General features: G+C 41.3%; 2 protein-coding genes and 1 non-coding gene across 4 annotated transcripts in view; 1 reads left to right on the top strand and 2 right to left on the bottom strand.

Annotated features, from left to right (window-relative positions):
• Positions 1 to 64: 64 nt before the first annotated feature.
• LOC125889447 (P2Y purinoceptor 3) lies at positions 65 to 20,544 on the bottom strand. Of its 2 annotated transcripts, XM_049577474.1 has the most exons (4): positions 20,458 to 20,544; positions 20,223 to 20,352; positions 4,626 to 5,080; positions 65 to 4,510 (listed from the first exon to the last, which is right to left on the bottom strand). In XM_049577474.1, the coding sequence occupies exons 3-4, from the start codon at positions 5,069 to 5,071 to the stop codon at positions 3,838 to 3,840; spliced, it is 1,119 nt and encodes a 372-aa protein (XP_049433431.1). In that variant the 5' UTR covers positions 5,072 to 5,080; positions 20,223 to 20,352; positions 20,458 to 20,544; the 3' UTR covers positions 65 to 3,837. The 2 variants fall into 2 exon arrangements, with proteins under 2 accessions (XP_049433431.1, XP_049433430.1); XM_049577473.1 differs by lacking the exon at positions 20,458 to 20,544 and having other exon boundaries at positions 20,223 to 20,445.
• Positions 11,064 to 11,136, bottom strand: trnaa-agc (transfer RNA alanine (anticodon AGC)). Its single transcript has one exon. It is a non-coding gene; the product is annotated as a tRNA-Ala (tRNA).
• The window catches only part of kbtbd3 (kelch repeat and BTB (POZ) domain containing 3), a 52,823-nt gene continuing 47,136 nt past the window's right edge, over positions 18,978 to 24,664 (top strand). Inside the window, exon 1 of the mRNA XM_049577472.1 lies at positions 18,978 to 19,021. The gene's annotated coding sequence lies outside the window, so the exon portion shown is untranslated. The remainder of the gene's footprint in view (positions 19,022 to 24,664) is intronic.

Below are 24,664 nucleotides of genomic sequence, written 5' to 3'. Positions count from 1 at the left end.
ACGGCCGTACCATATTGGTTAGAAAATTACCTTTTGTATAAATGAATTAAAGACATTCATGAAAGGCTGTGTGACTTTTTTTAATGGCTGTTTGTTAGTTACAGTATGACAATATCCAAAACATTTACACAAGCAACTCAAGAGGGCTGCATGGTAAGACAAGAATAAACTAATTTATATACTGCATATAAAAACATACATGTTTCTTTTTCATCACACAATAATATCTATGTAACAAAAATAAAATTCTATTTCTGATATTACTCTTTTATTACAAAAAATAAGAATTCTTCTAAATAATACTGATTGACACAAATGTGTTGGTACAGTGCATAGACATGTCATAACTCTAAACTAACCTCATACACACTACAGACAAAAATCATCTGACATTGCAAATATTCAACCTGACAGACATAAACATCAAGATATATTACTACACTACTGAATAAGCACACTGAACACACACATACATTAGGAAGTTCCTAACATTTTTAAGTATATTGTGGTCAAAATGTTCCTTGCATTTAAAATGCATGGGAATTACATGTTCACATTAAACCACTATTCACAACAGTGTATCAAAAACAATGCCAGAATTACCGACATGACAGCAGAGTACAATCTGGTCAAATTCATGCAACATCTGTTAACGCTTAAAGCAGTGATTCTCATTTTTGTTTTTTTGTTTTTTTTGGTCATGTCCCTCTTCAGAAGTTGAAAAAAGTTCATATCCCATCCCCCACTCCACCATTTTTTATCAGTCACTAACAATAAATGGGAATTTTAGTCTCATAAAGGTCGGCTTGATAGCATCAGCAAACCCTTTCTTTATTTCCTCCACATAAATTATATTTATTCAACTTTTTTCACTCCATATTCTCCCTCTGGCAGCTGACAGCCGCTGCTTTAAGTGAACGAGACCTCAGTTTTCTGCAAAAGTAATCAGAAAAGTAAGAGCTAGGAAAAACATTTACATTTGAATTAAGTTAAATTAACATTAAACAACAGCAAAATGAAGTCACAACCAACTACTGAGCAAACTGCATCCATTTCATGAACGTTAGGGATTGCAGAGTCATGAACTCAGCAACTCAGTTATTTGGTGCAACTCCATAAGCAATAGTAGAAGCAAGTTTAACTGTATAGACTGTACAAATTTAAACTGTATGTATCCAGGGAGAGCAATCAAAGCAGTACTAAGTACCAAACAATTCACATGTACTCTGGAAACCTCTTTAAGAGTCTCTATTCCCTATTATTCATCCTTTACAATCTCTATAGCACCAAACTTCAATCAGCAGAGGTGATTTCTTAGAAGAGAAATCCTGAATTCATGGAAGGAGTTCACACAGCAACAGGAAGTGGGGGAAAAAGCAGGGTTGTCCCTTAATTTAGAGCCTGCATTTAAGTCTAAAAATAGCATTTTCCCTCCCCCTCATGCATCTGATAATGACTCTTAAATGTATTAACATTGGCACATACTTTAAAACGGGGTTCCTTTGTCCACTAGAGAATTTAAGGAACACAAGGCAAAACTACAGACTGACATGAGCTGGATATTTAACTTTTGTTGGCACTGATTTATCTCTGATTGTAATAGCTAAGATCTTATCCTCACTGGATAATGTGGTCATAACAGCACCATTTATAGACAGAATAGAGCTGGCGTTTCAGTGCAGAGGGGTTACAGCAGTGGAGCGCACACACCACCCAGTGGTGAAAACATGCAACAACAAGTCTTACAACAATAGAAGCCTTCATATCAAAGTGTAATACTCCATATAAAAATGCAGATTTCCACACAGGTGCTTCATGCATGCAGTCGTACACATTTACAGTAACTGTAAGCATTTACATGGCTTTGTGCCATGGTGGATCTTTCCTTCTCCCTTTAACCATTTCAGTACAATATCTCTAAATCATCTTTCACTTTTAGTTCTACATTAAACTGTGGAGGAAGACACTCCTCGTTATTTTATCATGTTGGAGCATTATCATTAGCATCATCTACATATATTATACTGTATTTCAGTGTGACACAAAATAATTATTTACAAAAATAATAAAAGTTTCTCTTTACTACCCAGCACACAGCGGAGACTGAAAATAAACATTTCACAGATAGTAGGGACAATGCAGGATGTAAATACCCTGATACATATAGTGCATGTGCAGCACTACTCAGCCTCAATAATCATGAAATAAAGGCATGATAGTATCTGTAATTTCAATGAGAAGTGTCCTCAATGTCTGAATTCCCCAGGGAAATACAGTGTGATGGCTGAGATGGTTAATGCCCGTTCAAGATGATATCACTTTTATTTCAGCTCTGGGAAATTTTCCTCCTGGTTTTCTCTGTCTGTTTACTTTTTATATTAAAGAGATTACAACCTTCATTTTGCATTTCAGTATGGCAAGTTGTTTTAACATATAATCAAATCACACTCCTCTGTGCAAGTACACTTTAGATATCCAATTTAACATTTCTCCTAATCAAAACTGTATTCTCTCTAGTCAGAATGGTAGATAAGATATCCACAATGCATTCTTACTCGTAAAAAATATTATTTTAACATATCTAGAAATTTGTACAAGTCAAAACTAAATTTAAGATGTCTTTAAATCTTTGAAAAGTATAAAAGGATGTGTATTACAGATGTCCATAACCACATTCACAATGTCATTCTTCCTATTTAAAATAGTCATTTCAGATATCCTCAACATTATTTTTCCTAGGAAAAATTACATCAATTTTGCTACTCATGTGCATCTGGCTTTGAATTTCAGACATCCACAATTGAATTTTAGATGTTCAGAGTGAACATTCAGGGTATCTGCAACACAGTTCTGAATAGGAAAAAAAAAAATCCAATTTCAGATATCCACAATCCAGTTGTTACTAATCATAATTTTAATTTCAAATATCCAGAAAAAAACGTTCCAGATATCCATAATGTCATTTTGAATATCCAAAACTAACTAGTAAGAATGCAAGTGCAGCTATCTTCAAATGTATATCAAATGCATTCTTTCATCCATTCATTTTCCGTAACCGCTTATCCTGCTGGGGGTCGCAAGGGGGCTGGAGCCTATACCAGCTGATACTGGGCGAGAGGCAGGGTACACCCTGGACAGGTCGCCAGACTATCAAAGGGCTGACACATAGATTTATGCCCACATTCCCACCAACGGGCAATTTAGAGTCACCAGTTAACCTGCATGTCTTTGGACTGTGGGAGGAAGCAAGGGTACCTAGAGGTGCCCATGCTGACACAGGGAAGCTCTCCCAACCTGGGTTCGAACCAGGAACCTTTTAGCTGTGAGACAACAATGCTAACCACTAAATTGGAGTTTTCCTAACAAGAATTCTGCTGCAGATATCCTGAATGTTTTTGGTGGATTTACAATGACGTGGATATCTGAAGATGAAAGCCTAATACACATGAATGTCAAAAGTGGCGTCGTTGTTCCTGGGAAGAATGACATTATGAACGTCTGAAATGCTCTCTCTGTGCAGGAAGAATTGAATTACGGATATCTGCAACATATATCCAGTCTGGCCATTAAATGTTAAAACAGTTTGCCATATTTCAGAAGGCTTCTTGATATGTCAGTGCCTCTAAATCATTTTCAAACCCTCTCAGGAAGGTAGTTCTTTGTTGTGGTGAGCAGTAGGTAAAGCATAAGGCTTTCATTTCATGCACGAGGAAACTTGTTTTTTAAAAAAAACTCAGCTACCGATACATGAACCACTTAGCAGCCTCCTGGGATCCACCACTGGTGTAGCAACAAGGCTTAAAGAAATACTGTTGCAGTGTATGATGTACTGTCGGCTCACACACTGGTGCCCTTGTCCCTGAGGGTGGTGACTTTGAGCATAAACCTCCTGGTGCTCCGGCGGTAGCGAGGCTGGGTGAAGTAAAACAGAATGGGGTCCAGAAAGCTGTTCATGCTGGCAAACGGCCTGGTGCTTTTATAGATGATCGAAAACAAGTTTCTCGTCTCGCAGGGTGCATTTGGAAGAGTACGTATCACCAGGTACATGGTCTTGGTGAGGTGAAACGGCAGGAAGCTTATGCAGAACACCGCCGCCACCACAATGATCATCCTCACCGCCTTGTCTCGCTTCTCTCCAGTGGCAATGGAGACGCCCTCGTAGGACACTGGGCGGCAGAGGATGTGGGCCATCCGACAGTAGCACACCATCACGCCCATGAAAGGCAACACAAAGCCGAGGCAAGTCAGAGCCATGCCGTAAGGGTAGTAGTCTACTGATCTCTTTGGCGTACTCAAATCATAGCACACGGTGCGGTTCCGCTGGATTCCCGTCGCAGCGAAGTGAAAAGTCGGAGCGCACAGGATGGCGACCACCAGCCACACCCCTCCGCAGATACACCACGCCAGCCTGCGTCCACCTTGCTTGTGCCACATCGCCAGGGGATGGCAAATGCCCACGTAGCGCTGCACACTGATGCAGGTGAGGAAGAGGATGCTGCCATGGAGATTACTGAAACAGGAAATAGGAAAAATAAAATACTGTTATATGAAATCTTATTAACCTGCAACTTTCTGTACTGTGTTGTGAGTGTAAAGTTAAAAAATGATGTAACTAAGTGTCTCACCTGTAGAACTGAAACCTGACCAGCTTACAAGTAAACTCCCCAAAGGGCCAGTAGTCATGACTGCCGTAGTTGTAGATAAGCAAGGGAAGTGACATCACATACAGGAGGTCGGCTATGGCCAAGTTGAGCATATAAATGTTGTTTTTGGACAGATTGGGCCGAGTCCTCCATATTTTCAGTATGACAGCAGCATTGAGAGGAAGTCCGAGAATGAACACAAAGGTGTACACAGCAGGGAGTAAGATACGTTTAAAGTCTTCCTTATAGGTGCAGCGGAGGATTCCTTTCCCACTGATGCCACCGACGTTGCTGATGTTGCTGACGCTGGCAACGAAGCTGTCTGCTGCGTACGGCTCTGTAGGCCACACGCTGGTAGAGATTAAGTCCAAAGGGAAGGTTTTCGAGATGAGTGTTTCCGTCGGGAAGGAGTTGACAGAATGTGGCATCTTCACTTCCTGGAGGACAGACAGGACAGGGAGAGACATGGGGGGGTGTTACTGAGATAATGTCAATGAAATAAATGAAACAAAAACTAGGCCTGTTACAATATGTCAACAAAAGTGATCAAAGTCATATCCATATGGTATGATATCACCCTTGTGTTCGCATGCGTGTTTATCGACAGTTTTCCTTTCCATTAGAAGAATGTGAATATCAATTTTCGATGCCTATGTGAATTCAAGTGTTGGGTCTATCATCGAAACACCAGCGAAGAAGGGTACCCACCTGATGACCCCAATGAAGCTTTTACCTTCCCTAAACCCCCAGTCCCCTCCCCCAGCATGGCTCCAGCTCTAACCCACAATCACAAGTATGTGCAACAACAATCAACCAATCAAACTCCATCTCGATTTAAGTTGGGTAAGTTTTTCTCCCCTCTCTTCACTCATCAAAATGAGGGAGTCAAGGGAGGCGGAGAGTACGGCCTGGTTCGGCGGGGAGAGTTCAGTCCACACAGATGTCTCTCCTTGGCTCTGCCTACCCTACGCTCCTTCTTACCTTCCTATCTGCCTTTGCTCATTCCTACTTCTCTATCCATCCAACCCTTTGACTCCAGCTCGGACCCCCTGACGGCACTATCACTCCCACTCATAGTGCATGCAAGTATGTGCATCAGTGATTGTAACCAACCAAAACTGAACAGACAGAGAGCAAAACTCTCCACCAGAGGGCACAATAGATCAGTGCATGTTTGACTTACGCCATTTACATCTTCAGCATCACAGGGGTGCAGTCACACTGAGCCCTTTCAACACTGGACATTTCCCTTTAATCATTATTGTGCTGAGATTAGAGTACATAAGCAGTGGCAGTGACATTTAATCAAAGTAGTGAATGTTCTCTGTACAGAACGAACCCTTCAGAGAGTTAAATTATTGCTGCATTAACATGTGGGCATTTGTTGTACCTAGTGCATGTAATGCCAATGATTACTTCATGTGCTGTTCGATGGCAGGATAAATCTGAGGAGTCACAAAGTGATTGAAAGGACAACTGAATATGTGATTTACTGAACACTTTTAACTCCCCAGGCCTCTTAAAGGTGTTCAGATGAAACAAGAAAACACTTTTGGCTAAACTGGTCACAACTGGTAGAGACATGCAAGCAGTAATGAAGGGTTGCAACTTGACATTGCTTCTTTTAAATGGGTAACAAGCAAAAAACATTCTTGTAATTGTATCAGGTAATCAAAAGTTTTTACAGTAAAACCCTACTCTGCAAAATAACTACAGGTAAAAACTACAATATTTAGTATCTCTGGTCTCTTGAATTAAGCTGCAGAAAATGAAAATTAGAAAGTATTGCACCAGTGCCTCACAACTGTTTTTAGTGCCACCTGTGCGTGTTGTTACAAGGTGGTCACTGTGTATTTAGTCGCAGTACTTGCTGAGTTACTAGACAAACTGCACCAAAATAAATAATGGCCCAGCCAGCCAGCCCATTAGATTATGATAATTTAATCCATCACTCTATAAAAAGTAGAAGATGGACAGTTGCAAGTTTGGAAATAAAAACCGCTGCAGACTGTCTGGTCTCCCACCCACAACTCACACTGTCTGGAACAGGCTGTTGTACACAGAGATTAATCAACAATCTTAATTACTGCACCCACCACCGACATCAATCACACTCATTTCCTTCATGGCAGCATGTGGGCGAGTAAGTGATTGGCTTAAGCCACGTCCCCCATAGACTTGTCAGACTGTGACTCACAGCATTTCACAACCAAAGCCTATGTGTGAGTATGTGTAAGAGTGTGTACATGTGTGGCGTCTTGTTAAACTGCTTTAAAAAAAAAAAAAAAGGCTTTGTGTGTTTTTAAAAATCAATGTGTCTGTGAGAGTGTGTGTTTGAAGTTAACTCCTCTGTGTGGGTGCATGAATGATTTGTTGTGAGCAACGGTGACGCATAATTTCATAAGGCAAAGTAATACAGGGAGAGGGAGAAGGAGCCATAAAACACTTCACTACAGTCAACCAATGAGCGGGCAGAAAGGAATAATAAAGGTTTTGCGAAGTGCACTGCAGTCGGCTTTATTTGCTGATGACTCATTTACAGTGATTCGCATTTTTTGATTTGTTGACTTGCCCATCTCAAGAAGGGCCTTGAGACCAACTTCCTGGGCTATCTTAAAGCTCAGCGACGCCATGACAGTCAATCAAATCACTCAGCCGTCTGAAAATACTGCACTTTGGAGAGTGATTTCAGATTAACTCCATAAATCACACTTGTCAGAAATGCAGGATATTTTATGATGTTTAGGGCACATGTTTTGCCCAAAGGTGCCTCTTATGGTCAGGTCTGGGGGTATCTGTCATAGAACTGACTGTTGACTATAGAGTCAATCGGAGAACCTCCCGAGCAGCAGCAGCTACACTGGAAATGTGCGCTCATTGAGGAGGGCGTCAACCTGCAGTCAGCTGACCTTCTCCCCCCAAATGATAGATGACCAGCCTGAGCTGCTGAGCCACCTTGGCCTTATCAAGTACATCCATGTGTTAGAACAACTAGAGACTTGACTAACAGATGGTCCTCATACTGTCTGATGAAGATCTGAAGTGGGCATCTCTGCCTTTGGAGCCAGACACAGAATGTTACTGGCAATCTCAGACCTGAACAAGAGCATGAGGAGGCTCTCAGATACACCCGCCATGAAGCCTGGCTATCTGGAGGGCGGTGCTAGTGGCGAATCATGGATCTAGACGATGCTGCTCAGGGTAATCGCTGGTTAGGGGAGACGCCAACAAGCTCTGAGCTCCATCTGACAGACGTGAAACAAACTGTATGACACACAAATGAACATGGGACGACACTGATCCTATGTGGTGTCTTTTGTCATTGTTAAGTGCCTTTCATATGCAAACTATAACTCTCATGCTTCGTCTATGTGTTTGAGTCCATGTAAACAACTACATTTATGCAACTGTAAAAAGATATTTTCATATTACTGTACAAATTACCTCCTAGTTGGGCTGTACCCCTCACACTCCACGGCAGCTGGAGCACATGTGGGGGCAGTCCTACGGATCCCTCTGGCATGGGCAGTAGGGGGATGAAAAGCGCCTCACCCCTCCTCTCAATCAGCACCACACACAAAACATCTGCAATCCCTTAAAAACTGGCACCGTACGCATGATCTGGGAGCAGTTTTTTTTTCAAGGGATCAAGTCCACATTGGACCAGCTCCCTCCTTTTAGGGTCTGGGGGCGACCCAAAGATGGACAGATCAGTCTGGTCCCGAGCAGGTTAGCTCTGCACCACACATCACCATGGAGGTCCAGCCACGTTCAAAGAGAGCCACGTTCATAGGACGGAAAACTCTGGCGTTAGACTCAACATTCTTCGCCAACCACTAATCTCACTTTATGGTTCAGCCCTTAGGTCAGCCTTTAGTAGGCTAACCATGCCAGCCTCCAGGGCTGAAGCATAATGAACTGTCACCTGATATCAAAGCTCCAATCTTTGCACATGTTCAGCCAAGGCCTGTTTGTAAGGTTGCGTTACTTTGTGGTTGTTGGTATTTGTAATGTTGGCATGCATCTACAGCTAAGTGTGAGAGAGCGAGCAGCAACATGAAACCAAACGTGCTGTGTACTGTTCTAAGAAACTCAACAGGTCACTGGTGGGTCTCATTGGTTTACTATTACGCTGTGAGGTTTCCTGCTAAAGAAAACACACCTTGTGCATCAAACAAGCTCTAGCAAGCAAATCATTGACCTACAAAGTGAAGCAGGAAAAACAGCTGAGATCCGCCAACTGACACAAGCGCCGCTCTGATTCCCATATTGAATATCTGCACTTCATTAGGAACCACTGTGGTGCGGATAATCATATATCACAGGAGGAAGAAATCGTTCATGAAAAATTAATGAACTGTTGAGTGTCAATTGCTTTTTAAAATAATGAGGGAGGCAAACAGAGATGTGAAGCCTCTTCCTGAGATATCACTTCCAAACATGTTATCAAAGTAATAAAAAACTTACTATAAATTGATATAAATGAGCCCAGTTAATAAGCCATAGTTGATCACTGTTTTTTTATGGTTAATGCCTAAAGGCTCTAAATGGAAATAGTCACTGGATGAAAACAGATACACACCACAGATTGATCTCTCACTTTCAATTATAGCCATGTATTATTTTTCCTGCGGCTTAAATGATGACTCAGTATCTGTCGGTGCTCCTGAAATACAGGGTGTGTAAGTATGTGTGCGTTTGATACCGTCATGTTTCCAATTTCCAAACACTCCAGAGAGCAAACAGTAATTACAGGCCTCTAAGTGGCCATATCTGCGCTCTGTGTGTGTGTGTGTGTGTGTGTGTGTGTGTGTGTGTGTGTGTGTGTCCGTGCTCACAGCTACTCTCCCGGCTCTATTCATTTCCTAATCAGCATTGATCTTAGTGTAATAGCAGTGTAATAGACAAACACATTTAAGCACAGCAGGAAAGACTGACAGACAAACGCCATAAACGAATGGTTAAAAAAAGAATAAGTTGGAAATCCTAACTTTTTATTTCACCGGATTTATATCACCAGAATGACTTGAGGCATAATTATATTGACTGATGCCTGTTTTGTAGGCATGTAGATACAAAGGAACATATGAAATGACACCAGGGTTTACAAGTTTTAGTGTACAGCTTTAAACTATTTTTAGACAAGATTCTCGGAACATAAAAACAAAAGTTGTGTGATTAATGAGGTCATTTCAAGCCACATGTTTACTCTATCGCGACACCAACAGCAAACGCTCATTAAAACATGGCTCATCGACCTTTCACAGGAATTCATTCAACACTGTCATTATGGGTGTGACAGCGTCACCTACTTTTGCTTTGTGACTCAGCGCAGGTCTTTCTGCCCACATAGTATTTTTGGCAGGTTTTCTAAAACTTGTCCATACATCCCCTCAAACTGTTTCTGTGGAAAAACAGACACGTATTCTGCACCAAGACATCCGTTAAAGTTACGCAAGCTTGAGGGGAAATCATGTGATGATGATAGAACTATTTTCATTTTCAATTTAGAACAAATTTCAACAATGTAAATTGAGATTCTGAGGTCAAATAAAGAAGAGAGGTTAGGCATGCACTTCACTTTGTGATCTATGAATCATGGCAACAACTAGAATTAACCACTGACCATCAAAATCTAATCAGTTCATCCTTTAGACCATGTGGATGCGGTAACAGAATTCCCTCGAAGCATTCTTGAGCTATGGGATTCTCGAGAACAGGACGGACAGACGCACAACCCGCAAACACAACCATCCGCCCACAGCTCTCACAGAGCCATAAAAATATCAAGGATCGGAAACGATGCTGTGGATCGTTTGTCATAACATTTGCTAACCGTTAAAATGATGATGCCTTGTTAGAGTTGACCTTATTCAGCACACACCCACTTTACTGACTGACTGCACCTCTGACAGTCATCCAGCGTTACTCTAAGTTCCTGGCAGCTGACACCAGCATCGGTTTATCTGTGAGCTGCCACTTGTTTTTACACGCCCTGATGAAGATTGTGTGAGGTAAAACACGTGGGCGCTGAGCGCATTTTTTAAAGGTTGTCAATTTTTGCAGGGCAGTGTGCCTTGGGTATTTTTGGCTATGAATTATTGATCACAAAGCAAAAAAACCAAGCACCTGCTCTGGCATCAACTCAAACTGTTCCTCTGATAAAGCGGAGCTCGATTAGTTCTCAGCGACCATTTACACTTGTGGAGAGCTGCAAATTCTCAAATATATTGTACAGTTCCTCTGTAAATGAGCAGATGACAGATTACCTGCACTGCCTGGCAACAAACGCAGCCGTTCATTCAGTAACGTGGTCAAAGCCTGGCGTACTCTCTCATGCTGCATTCACTGTTCATCTGTTATTCTGTAGAAATCCTCTTACCCTTAAAAGAAATGAGTGTCCACAGTTGAAAAGCTTATTGGAGAATGCGGGCATCGATCCCGCTACCTCTCGCATGCTAAGCGAGCGCTCTACCATTTGAGCTAATTCCCCTGCCTGCTGCTGCCCTAAAAACAAAACACCACATGGCATGTCATTTAGCAGGACACCCACAGTCCTGCCCATGAGGGTAGAGTTACCAGTCACTGACAGGGACGCTCCCTCACTCTGCACTCTATTTATCTCACTCACTCTCTTTCACACATGCTTTAACAGGAGAGACGCACTGCTGCGTACTCTCTGCCCTCAGGCCTGCCAGAAGGCAGAGCAGAAGGTGACGCAAGATTATTTATAAACCACGACTGCAAGAATGTGGCTGCAACTCAGGACACACGTAGGAGATTTACAACTCAACATAAACCCCACAGGGTCGTAAATCAAACACCCTGCATAAAGTTGGTTGTGATTATTCAGCAAGTGGATTTGGTACTATCAGGACTTTTGAACCCTGGTTGAGGTAACATGAGTCAACTGAGAATATGTCAACAAAAACAAGCTCTGATTAATGCACTATACGTTGGTTCCCAGCTATAAACAGTAGACAGACAAGCTGAGCAACTAGCTGGAGAACATAGTGGAGCAATTAGCAGCTGCAGAGTCAGATATTTCCCTTTAGGTAGAGACCGAAGCAGAGTTATTAAAAAGTAGGGCTGTCTCTTGAAAGTCGGAGATTCAAATCATCAGTTGGAGACCCCTCAGTCGACTGAGATTGCTTCAAGACGAGCAGTCATTTTGCTGCAGAGTGAGGGCTTCTGACTCTTCTCTTGTCTGTAGCACAGACATCTACAGACGAGATGCAGCGGCCCAGAGGAGGAGGAACTCTTCACCATGACTCTCCGAGATAACATTATCTTGTCTCTTCTGCTTGGAAGTGATGAATTTACAGCTAACAGTTACATAATACGACACAGTCTGTGGCTTTTGTTTGACATCTAGTGTCAGCAAAAATGTTGCACATTTCCAATCCATCATGAGCGCCATTTGCTTGTTTACTATGTTGAATGAATGCCGCTGTCACACTGAACGTTTGAGCCCTGTTCAAACTTCAAAAACGTTATACAGAATATTCGTATCAAATATTTCTGATAAGACAGTCCACCAACACAGACACAATGAGTATAGAAGCAGAACAAGATTTCTCTCTCTCTCTCTCTCTCAAACTCAGACCAAACATGCCACAGTGCTTTTTCTCTGTTTCTCAGGTCATGTTGCACCAATGTCAATAGTTTTTGTGTATTTTTATTTTATAAACAGCTCAGTTTTATGCAGAAACTGCCATTTCAAGAGTGAAATACTTCTTTAAGTTGGTCAAAGTGGTCAGAAAACAGTTAATGCAGGTATGTAATTAACTTCAAGTAGCCTGACATTCAAACTAGGGCTACAGGTATAGATTATTTTGTCGAATCAACAGCCCAAAACTATAAATAATCAATTAACAGAATTAAGAGAGGAAAATTCATCGAATTCTCACATTTGAGAAGTTTTAGCACATTTTTCTAATTAGACGCATGCAAAAAATACAAGACAGACAATGTGTTCAAACAAGCACCCTACCACACACATACACACACTCAATCTCTATACTGTCCCTGGACACGCTTATCAATGATTCATGCCTCTGCTCCTCACTCTCTGCTGTACACATACACACACACACACACACACACACACACACACACACACACACACACACACAGGCTACCACATGTGTACACAGACTCATGCTTTGGCGATGATGAATTGGAAATAGGCTCTCGAAATGAAAAGGAAGGAAACAATAATCAGTGTCACACTTTACAGACTGCTGACACACACCAGCAGCAAATATACATGAAGCACATACACACGTGAAAGCAACATGCATGTGCACGCGTCAGCATACAAACATAAATATCCTTTTTAATGAGATAAATAACACACATTATTTCATTTTCCCAAGAGAGACCGATGTAGCTGCGGTGGAGAGTCGCTGCAAATGTCACAGCCCTCAGTGTCTTCATTAAGACACAAAAAAACACTTGACTAATTATCTCAGCTAATATGGTTCTGGCCACAAAGGGTAAATCAATCCTGAGGACAGGCACTGTGGCAATTACAGAGGGGACATTTTAAACCAATCAGCTGCACCATAAATAGACACATGGGTGATGAGGATGGCTGGTGTTCAACACAAACACACACACATGAGAGGAGAATTAAACACTTGCTTGTTGCATGAGACCAAACTGCAATTAGTCAACAGACCTAATAAACAACTTCTAAACTCTGCTCAGAGAGCACAGGCTAACTCTCACACACCGAGCAGCACACATATTTGAACTAATCCTCCCCTTTCTTGGTCTGCTCTGAAACTTTATGTGCTTCTTCCAATTGTTTGATTTCCACAGAAGACGTGCAAAAGCTTTAAGTACAAATATGGACATTGTTACATGGCTACACAGACGATTCTGTGCATTAATCTAAAAGAAAATCTCCTTCTGGCAGAACCAAACCAAAAGCCAGCTACTTCTAATCTGCTGAAAAAGTACAGATGGACAAGAGCACCTTCAAATGTGATATGGATCACACACAAAGCTGCAGGTGACAATACACAGCGCACTGCTGCTAATAATTTGTCTTAACTTGCAGACGAAAGCGTGTTGATGCTCGTCGCTGTGAGGATTTGGACCGAGGATTTCATCAGGCGTGTAAAGACTAATAGACAGCAGTTACAGCTGCACCTTGTGTGACTCCTGACAAGCGGTTGCCACACACAGGGGAAGTGAATGCAGCTCTGATGAAACAAGTAAAATCCAGAGACAGGACAGTGGAGCATCGGGCACTGAAACCTTCTAGGTTCCTTCTTGATTCAGACTAAATCATCATTTTGTTTCACGTCATTCAGTCTGACGCTGTGTTCAGGTTAGCTAACAGTGATGGGGAGACTGGGGGCATTTAGTTTTGTTCTGCTTTAACCACTCACTAGACAATAATGTATCCGCCCTGCTGAAATCATTTCGGTCCATGCAGAGATAATTTTGTCTGGGTATAGACTTCTGAATCAAAATCCACATTTCAGATTTGCTCAGCGTTCAAATTGGTATGGGGTTGCACCCAGAGACATCTGACCAATCACAGTGGGCAGAATTAAAACTCAGTTAGGGTATCAAACTCTCAAGGGTATGACGGTACTGCCGAGTACCAATTCATGGTAAATTCATTGGTGCCAAATGTCGGTCCCTGAGAGCACATCTGGTTATGATTGTCTGGTTTACATAAGAGGCAGAAGTGCTGCACAGCACCCCGAAGCCTGGGAGTCAACCACAGTGCTCCACATCTGTCACTGGAGCTCTGTGGAGCTGCCAGGTTCAACTTCAGACAAGAGGTGGAGGCGCCCTGAAGCTGGGAAGCCAGCCCTGGAGCTCCATGGTCACCCTGTTGGCTTCCCAGCGAGCCAAAACTATTGCTGCAGCCAGTTTCGGCTTCTGGTCTGTTTTCTTTTTCTGTATTGATCTAGTAATAGCCTAGTATCACTACTGGACAAGCAGACACACACAATTATGTACACAAACAAGCAGACAGACAGACAGAGACATAAGATTAGTTCTATGTGTGATCAGAAAAGAGCAGACAAGCAGAACTGTGTTTTAGTGTACTACGTAATGTCATTCCTGCAGCTTGTTCAAAACTGTAATTTTTGTTTTTACAGAGAAAGTAAAGCACCAAAAAATGTACTGTTGAGTACCAGGACCGAAATTCCAGATACATCTATCAAATGTGAACAGTATCTAATAGTGTAGTGGTAGTTGATGAGGTGGATCTTCTACTAGCTGAACTTTTTGGTTGATAGGTGGGCATCCTGTAAACGGCCAGAAAAAGAGGTGGGTATACCCTGCATACCCTCCACTAAACCACTAACGTTACCCAACCCTAATTAAGACTGGGGATGTAATCTTCCTGCATAGCTACCTAGCATCCCAGCTACCCTCATGAATTGATAAACTGGTGATAAGCACAGTTGGGATCAACGCAGCTGTACAAGTTGTAAGGCAGCTAGCTTTCTGTACCTTCTTAAGCCCTAACTCAAAAAAGAAAAGGGCTAACATGAACTCAGTGGCAGGATGACTGCATGAATAAGGACATGGCTTATGTTGAATGCCTTTACTAGATGTAAAAAAGAAAATTGACCAGAAATAAGAGGAGGGTAGACTCAAACAGGGGACACTAAAGTTACATGGTCAGCATCTTAAGAGTTAGATTTCCAACAACCTGTACAGTTGTTTCAGTCTCAGTTGTTGGAACTTTTTGTGGCTTTTTTTTTTCATGGATGCAGCAAACTAGCTGTGCAAGACGACTTCCGTAATCTTAATCCTACCCAAAAATTTCCGTTTACCATCTACGAGTGCAACACCGGACCTTAAATCACTGAACAAATTAAGAGATGCTTAGAGGTCTGAAAAACAGCACTGGTAAGAGGTACTGGCAGCAAGTTGAAATATCTGTTTAGTTCATACACACAACACAAACAGAGACAGACATGGACACAGACACCACAGTAGCCACACAAACACTTCCTCTTCTCCTATCTCTGTCATTTACACCTCTCTATCATTAGACTAATTAAAGCATACTGATCACGCACAAATATCCCAGGGACACAAATATTTTCATCTTCTGTTGCTGTCTCGGCACTTGTTTTTGCTCCTGAATGATTTTGTTATTGATTCCTTTTAACGTTGGTAGAAAAACATGTTTTTCAAGTTTTTCAAAACACAAGCTGCGGCAAGTTGCTATAAGAGCTTGATGCACACCTCTAAGCTTACCAAAAGCTTAACAGAGTGGCAAGTAGCAGTTAGCCCTGCACTCTGTGGTGGCTGTTGTCATGGGTTTGTGGTACAGAGGGGATGTGAATGCAGCTCTGGTGAAAGCAGAGTCGATAAAACATAAAGACGGGACAAAAAGAAACATCTCTCCTGACTGATTCCCCAGTGTGTCTCTGACAATCCTGAAGAGTTATACAGTATCGTATTCAACATTAGCTCTGGACTCTAAAGCTCCCAATTCAGACAAATGACTGGAGTGATTCTTCTAAATCCTACTCAGACCAGAGGAGTCAGATTTATACTGGGTCACTTGCATTAAATTACCAATTTTAAGGAGACATTTGGCTGGCCTCTTTGGGATGGCTGCCTCTGAGCTTTTCATTATTCACTGAGGAAGACAACACTGTGCACTTAACTTTGTCCTGTAAACAATTTTGGCCGTGTTTCTCTGTCTACCCCTCCATCAAGTCTCTGCCTCTTTCTCTGTGTCTCTAAACCAGTGTAACATTAGTCTGTTCCCAGCCGCACAGACAAAACAACTACAGAAGCCTGACCACTGCCTGGCAGAAAGGAATCTTCACTAAAAACACAGTCACCAGAACAAAGTCCAGCGGCCAGTGTGCTGGGTCTTTCTTACATGACAGCCTCTTCAAACAATTACTGGGTATAACATCTGTGATGTGACAACTTGGAGTTAGGGAAAATTCCCTCGCTGATACAGAAATTACGGAGAAAACAGTGAGACACAAATTGTGTAATATGAGCTCATGACAAAGGTCACACATTACTGTTTTTCCGTTGGAGTCATCAAGTGATGAAATAATTAAAGGGAAGCAATTATATGCACGTAGGACTGAAACACATATGAAAATGACAGGAAATTAACTGGAAACACATTTTTCAGCTGCACAACTTCCTTTCTGACTTTTCAACTTAATAAATTTGAGGATTTGCTATTTTTCTTTGTCTTAATATGTGACATTAAACTGTTAATTTACAGGTTTCAAACAGCTGGTCGAACAAATCCTGACGTCTGAAGCAGTGATGGTCGTAAATTAACAAACAAATTTTTATGACCAACTCCTTCAAGTTTACACTATGTACCAGGTCAGCCTGTCAAACATCTGAGTGCTCATGAATCCCCGAATTTTACCACTCTCCAACCCACAGTTACTGTAGGATACTGCTCACGCTGCCTGCTACAGTGAGTGAACGAAAAGTGATTAAATTGGACTCAAGTCAAGATCTTCGCCAGCCAAGGCCATGGTGCATTCACATGCTTTCTTCCAACTTTGATGTGCTCACGAGCTTTAAGTTGTAATGCGGAAACAATGTTGATGCTACAAAGAAGATATGTTGTATTTTAGTTGCTCAAAGTCTTTAAACAATGTGTTGATAACAAAGAGCAAAGGAGACGGACCAGAAAAGCCCTCATTTTTCAAATTATTCCAACACAGCATGAATGCGGCACAAGGCTGTGGAGGCAACTGTGACATCTGCAACTTGCTCCTCAAATAATTCTTTATTCTTTATTCAGGATCCCCATTAGTCGTTACCACAGCAACGACTGCTCTTCCTAGGGTTCACACAAAATGCAAAAACAAGACAATATATAAAAATCATGACATCATAGACAATTTATAACATCAACAAATTTAAATAAAACCCCAACAAGAGACAGCAGTAGTTATCTCACATTTACAATGTCGTCACATCAGTTGATCACAACAGCAAATCAACAGAGCCCATAATCTATAGGCTCATGAACTATATGTGACTGCACAAAACATAGCTGTACACCAAGGCATCACCAAAGTGAACGCCACAAATACACATAACCTTCACAAACATTACATCCTATGTTGGTAAAACTGATTTATTTTTTGATAATTGCTGTTTTTAGTTTCTTTTTAAAAGTAATCCTACTAGTAACCTGGGTTAAGTTTAGTGGTGGTTTATTCCAAATCGACATGGCTCTGTACATCACAGTTTTCTTTAATGCACTGGTCTTCAATAAGGGTAGTGTAAAGCTTCTCATGCAGGCATGTCTGGTTTAATGATGTCATCTATCAACAGCGTGTGTTATCTGTAAATATATGTGCACAGGTTGTCTTAAGACACAGGTATTTCTTGTGTATAACTTGTATAGCACCTTTCTAGTCTTCTGACCACTCAAAGTGCTTTAACACGACATGTCACATTCACCCATTCACACACACATTCACACACTGGTGGCCGAGGCTACCTTACGAGGTGCCACCTGCTACTCAGTAACCATTCACACACTGATGAAACAGCCACAGGGAGCAATTTGGTGTTCAGTATCTTGCCCAAGGACTTCAACATGCAGACTGGAGGAGCTGGAGATTTAGCCACCAATCCTCCAAATGGCAACTGACAGATAATCAATCAGTGACATTTCTATTGAGCTTGTAGCCTACCTATATACAACTGGGATGCTGAATCAAGGCATAAAATGGAATATTTTATCTTTATTAATGTGAATTTACTTATGATGCCTGATAAAGCATTACAGAGAGTTTTTGTGGGGTGTGCAGCAGACCTGGCTGTCAAACGTGCATGTACAACAATGGCGTGTTACTGAGAGGCTGACACCATATTTTGCAAAAAATCAGGAGGTTTGATACATTTACTTGTAACAACTAGATGAAACCGATACTATGAAAAGAATCGGTCCACCCATCACTAATCTGAAGATGTCACTTTTTCCTTGGAAAACTGGGACTGCTATTTTTAAGCACTGTCTCACATTTTTTAGACTCCCCAACTATTAAAGTAATTGAGAAAATCTCATGTGTGTGCTCGAGTGGGAGCATTTGGCCGGAAGCTTTATTTTTGTCACCCACACAGCTGGTTCTGATGACACCCCATGAGGATGCTTTTCCTGTCTCTGTATGTTCTCAGGGAAGTATGAACTCAAAGGCAGAACAAGCAGGATGGTTGCAGTTTGTAAATACAACATTTAAAGTTGGCTCAACGGCTCCTCTTGGATGCACGCTTATAATCTGGCACCTGGTCGCCATGTTTTTAGAGAGACCCGCCCTCACACCCTGCATGCTGTTAATGGCCGGGCGCTACACACCACTGATGCCCACGGACATCCTGAGCACAGCAAAGTAAGACACACACCTCTAGTTATAAGTAATTATTGCATTAAATTGCATTAAGATATCAATGGTCACTGGGTATTCTCAGACAGAAGGTTGCTCTCTGGACTCACTGCTGGTTGTCAAACATGATGGAAAGGTTCTATTTTTAAAAAGGACATTTATCAAGCTTGCAAGATTCAAAGCAGCATCCATGAGCAGGAACAAATTGAGCACAGAACATGATGTCTGGCCTGTTGTTCTTAATTCTCCTAATCAAATTCTCTTGTAAAATACGTCTATGTAATCGCCCAATTTAATGTAACATAAAAAGTACAACAAATATTTATTGAGTCAATATTTGTGAATGAACAAACTTCTGCAAACAGGACATTATTTGAATTTTCTAGCTGTGATGTAAACAAGTAATGCATTCTCTCAAGCTGGAGAAACATACAGCAAATTCTTGGGAACAGTGCAAGTTTCCCAGGGTGATTTTACGGCCTCATTTTTGTGGTTTCAGACTTCAGACTCAACAGTTCGCCTTATCTCTTGGCTTCACTTTCTGTGTGATGATTCTGCAAAACCTCACACGACATGTTCTCCATGCGTCACATAGGTGATGTCACAAATATTCACACCTGGTATGTGCATGGAGGAAAAACCAGATTGCTCTGGAGCAGGCCACTGTGCAGCTTGCATCAGGTTAGTGTCTTGCCTGAGGGCACTGTGGTTCTGTTTATTTCATTCCCAGATTCAGAGATAACAAGTTTAATGAGCTCTGTGCGGATTAAAAACAGGGGAGGAATGAAACAAACCTGATGTTATCACTGGCAGGCGAGCTCTTATCAAAAGTAAGCTACCACACACAAATCCCCCTCCATCATAACAGAGACATTTGCAGATTTGGTGTGTTTATGACTTATTTTAGCACCAGCAACCACTTTCTGTTGTGTCTATCTGCTTTCAGAAGCATTTCCTGCCTGTAGTAACACTCTAACACATGAAGGACGGATTCACATGTCACAACAACACTATAAAACTGTACTAAGAATATCACAATGATACCACAGGGGCTAAAATGCCACAGAGCTAGTGTGATAAGACTGGTATTTAGCAACACGGCCACGCTATGCCCCAGTGGGAATATTATCATTTGAGTCAAATACCTTCGCTACAGAGGCTGTGTTTCATTCCTTTAATGAGAAAAAGAGGCAAAAATACAACTTACCCAGAATGACGGCAGAAAAAAATAAGTGGCAGCAACATCAACAAGTTGGCGACATGGTGTAAGACTGGTCCTGCTCCTTTCCTCTCGTGCTTAACGACAAACACCAGTTCAGCGTGGAGGGAAAAACAAGCTGTGGAGAAGAAGTGTGAATGAATCACTCGGAGCTCAGTTGAAGCTCAAACACCGAGTAAAACTCAAGTTTAAAGTCGCCGTTTCTCTCTGTCTCCGGTCCTACCTGCGGAGAAGCGTCTCCTGTTGCTGCTGCACGCGCACTTCACACACTGTTGCTACTGCGGCACTGCACAACGGCGCGCGCCAGACCGAGGCGCAATGACGCAAGCGCAATGAGTCTTGCCCCAACACAACCAGGGGAAGGGAAAGATACAAGTCCCGAAAGGTGATTATTATTATCATTAGAATTTATCCTGTGCGCACAAGACAGAAATGAGTGAATTATCTCATGCGCACAAATAATAACTTGTGTACGAGCTTTTAAATATCACCTCTCAAGACTTTGTGGGCTCCTGGAAATGTCTGTGAGATTTGCAGCTATTTTTAACCTGCTTTGACACCTTGTTTTAAATACCATGTTCATACCTTAGTCATTGGAACTAGGCTATACTTGTTTTTATGATGCTGGCATGTGTATTTTGGAAGTCACTGTTTGGTTACCCTGGCTAAAAACAGGAATAGTTTTGTCAGTGGCCATTTGATTAATATTGAGTTTAGCTGCCATGGGTTTGCTGCCAATTGACATTAAACATTTACAACTTTAGGTAAACGTCACAGATTACAAGCTCTGCAGAGCTGGTGTTCGTGTGTCAGTGTTACTCATGTCATTGGGATTTTATGAGTCTTTTATTGCACTCTTATTTGATTTGTGAACATTGCTGTTTCCTGTGTCCGGTTTCCATGAGAGAGTGTATCTGATAAGATGAAGCCACAACACAGACACAAATTTGGGAAATTTGTTTGCTCAGGGACGTAATGTCAATCTCTTTAAGATTTTAACCTAAATTGTGACGCATTTTGAAACAAAAATCTCAGATCAGAGGACCTCAAAGGTTTGATGACTATAGGTGCCATTTTAGCCTCCTGAGACCTGAGACTTTTATTTGGTATGCATTTTTAATTTCTCCTAGCTATTTGGGATTAGTAGGACCTGATACATATAAAAACTAAACATTGTCAGCAATGATAAAGTGCCAGTGTCCTCAAATGAGACGATAATAAAGTCCCAATGTCATTCAATGAGCTGATGATAAATTCCCAATATCTTTAAATGAGTACTTTCTAATAAACAGCATTGTAGTTTGTTGCTGTTGCTAAAATTGGTAAAGTTTATATGGCATATCAAACTACAAACATTCTCAATCATAAATAAACAAGTTTTAACCATTAAGTGTGATCAGGTTTTGTACCTTGTTCACTTTCATGTTGACTGCAGACTGACTTGGCAGAGATGGCTGTCATCTTGTTTGTACATGGATAAGTGTATTGTGGTCTTACTTACTGCCACTAGTTGGCACAAAAAAGTGTCCACAAACAAGGACAACAGGCTCAAGTTAAGCCGAATGAAATATAAGGTCAAGTAAACCCAAACTATAATGTCCGTATGAGGACACAGGGTCTCAGGATGTTTTTATGACATTTGTTATGACATACCCCCTTCTAACATTAATAACAATCAACAGTGACAGACAACATTACACTCATAATATATTCTAGTTTTCCACTTTTTAATGCATTTGAAAGTAATGAAATAAATAGACATTACAGTGTTTGACGCTGATTGTACCGACCCACAGCAGCAGAGCAACAGCTCATGCTGGGGTAATGTTGAATGTCTTGTCACTAGCATTGGCCTCCTGTAAACATCCCCAAGCACAAATTGCACCACCTTAGTCAGGTTAATGAGTAGTATCTCAAAAAACTGTTTTCCTTGTGTCTGTGTTTTCAAACTAGATTAAATATTGCTGCATACAAGTATCCTTGCTTTTGTTTTCAGTGTTGTGGTCACTGAGTCACGACCACATGCATTCCTTCATATCTACTTTCTCAGTTTGTCATGTGAAAATGAATTTCTGCAGGCGTCACTCACACTCACAAAGACTCTGCAGCTCATAGTCGAATCATTTCTTATTAACAGACTTGTCCAAAGATGTTACGAGAGGAGAACAGTCTGTTCTCATGTTGGTCTTGAGCCGCTCCCTTTTATATTTTAATTACTGACTTGATTGATTTGAACAGACTTCACCTCCTGTAGTTGTCAAATCCAAAGTCTGGAGAATCAAAGCGTGAGCTATGACACTGCTGTGTGGAGCTTTCTCAACAGAGGGATTAAGTTATAGCAAACAACATGTTCATGTGGTCTTAATCTAGTATCTCGTACAAGTTTAGAGCGTGTGCTCGTGTGGGAGATAAAAATAACAATCATGTTTACAAGTTTGAACTGAAGTGAACTTGTTCACAGGAATTAGCCACTGCTGGGAAAGAGAGGAAAACAAAATGACTGATTATCTATTAGTTGTTGTACAGACTCAGTAAATACTTGGCCAGAAAATTGGCAGCCATTAACCTCGACCACACACTGACATGACAGCACAAATCTTGTTGTTATGCAGAATTTCTGCAGATAGAAATACCCTGAACTTTGATACAACTGATGTGGTGCTCACCAGTGTTAGTGAACTGAATAAACATAGGTTCAAATATGGCTAAAGCATCATTTCAAGGTCGACTGCAGCAAACATACAGCATGTAAGAACAGTACAAGGCGACAAAGGGGACAAATCTATTAATCTATCTGCCTTGTCCTCGTCCCTCTGCCACTGATGGAGAGAATGAATTTATTAAAGAGGGACAAGTCACTTAGATGATTGCATTTCCAAACAGTTCCCCCAGCAGAGCTCTTTTTTTCTGAATGAGCTCGTTTGTCATGTTGAAACAGGAGACGTGCACAGACAGGGAAGTGGAGTTCATTTCCCTTCAGAAACAAGTTGCTTAAAGCTTAATCAGCAAATTTCGTAATGACTGTGGAGTATCATAAGAGCCTCTCTGATCCACATACGTTTTAGGCCGACACCCTTCTTTTGCATCTGTTCTGCAATGGCACGAAAAGCTCAAACTTTACAAACGTGTCCTCACTAAGGGGCTGATCCTGGACCTGATCCTTTTATTGTGGTGCATTTCAAAAATGCAAGCTACTTAACATATTTACAAACTCTATCTGAATTCTGTTTAAAGGATAGGATGCGTCACACTGTCATGTTTGGATGACACCATAAACAAAAACTTCACTGTAAATTTCATTTTTGCACTGCTCCCCAATGGATTGGTCTCGAGCTGCAGTTTCACCGTCCAACAACCCAAAGCCAAACCAAACCATCTTTGTGTGTGGCATCCCACTGAAGACCTTTCCTGGAAAATATTCTTAAAGTGACCTTAAGTTCGTGTACACCACTTGAGCTCGGTCTTATTTCAAGTCGTCCTTTCAAACTTTCTAGAGTGCGACTGGCTGTTTTTGCACAGTCCTGTAAACGCCCTCAGAGATGAAGTATTTCAGCAACCTGCATCTGGTTATTCCAGGTCGCCTATAGCTGTCACTTCAACTTAAAATCCCTGAAACAACTGTGTCACGTCAAGAATAATTGTTTGTGATGATGTGTCTTATGACCCGAACTGTTTGCGAGAGTCACTTCTAATAGGATGTTTTGATTGGCCTGTTGTCTGCTTAAAGTTGTGTGTACTCTGTTGGTGTTACTTTATTATTCCTGCACGGACAGCTCAAACATGTTTATACTGTACAGCACCAACTTAAATAAATTCTTATCAAAGGTGAACCAAAGTATGTGACATGTGAAACCTGGAGGGAAAAGACAAAAAGGACTTGAAGTATCAGAATCTTTCAGGTGTGAATTTGCAGGATGTAGTATTCTTTATTTATTTTCCTTAACCACTGAACAAGAGGTGGGTGCACCCTGGACAGGTCACCAGACTATCGCCAAGCATTAAGCGTAAACCAGAAAAAGCTGTGATTTAATTCTAAAGATGGTGCACAGATGCAGACGAGGTAGTTAAATCTCATATGTGGGGCAATGTGTTGCCGTACGATCTGTTCTGCAGGATCCCAGCGGATGAATTAAGACCTTAGTTACTCATTAATGAACCTCTGTGGGCACTGTGGTCATTATCATTAACACTCGTTGCCACAGTTGCATTCTGACATTTTACTAGAATGAAATGCTCCTCTTTGTTTATTTCAAACATCTTTATACACCACTTATTTTAGCTTCTTTTACACGAGTATGCTGTTATCTGAAAATCATTTGATTTCTTATGAAAAAAATAATTACCACATAGTTCCTCTTAAAACAGCTATGTGCAGAAGCAATAAACCACATCCTTACACTCACATCTCACAAGGTTCACAGACAAAACAA

Source organism: Epinephelus fuscoguttatus, linkage group LG5 (genome assembly GCF_011397635.1).
Source record: "Epinephelus fuscoguttatus linkage group LG5, E.fuscoguttatus.final_Chr_v1".
NCBI classification, from domain to species: Eukaryota; Metazoa; Chordata; class Actinopteri; order Perciformes; family Serranidae; genus Epinephelus; species Epinephelus fuscoguttatus.
This window is presented reverse-complemented; position numbering and strand designations above follow the sequence as displayed.

Bases quoted from the DNA above. Each gene is read 5' to 3' on its own strand.
- LOC125889447 (XM_049577474.1), bottom strand. From the start codon at position 5,071: ATGCCACATTCTGTCAACTCCTTCCCGACGGAAACACTCATCTCGAAA. The intron at 4,511-4,625 runs GTGAGACACTTA...TTCCTGTTTCAG, and splicing joins GTCAGGTTTCAGTTCTACAG to TAATCTCCATGGCAGCATCC.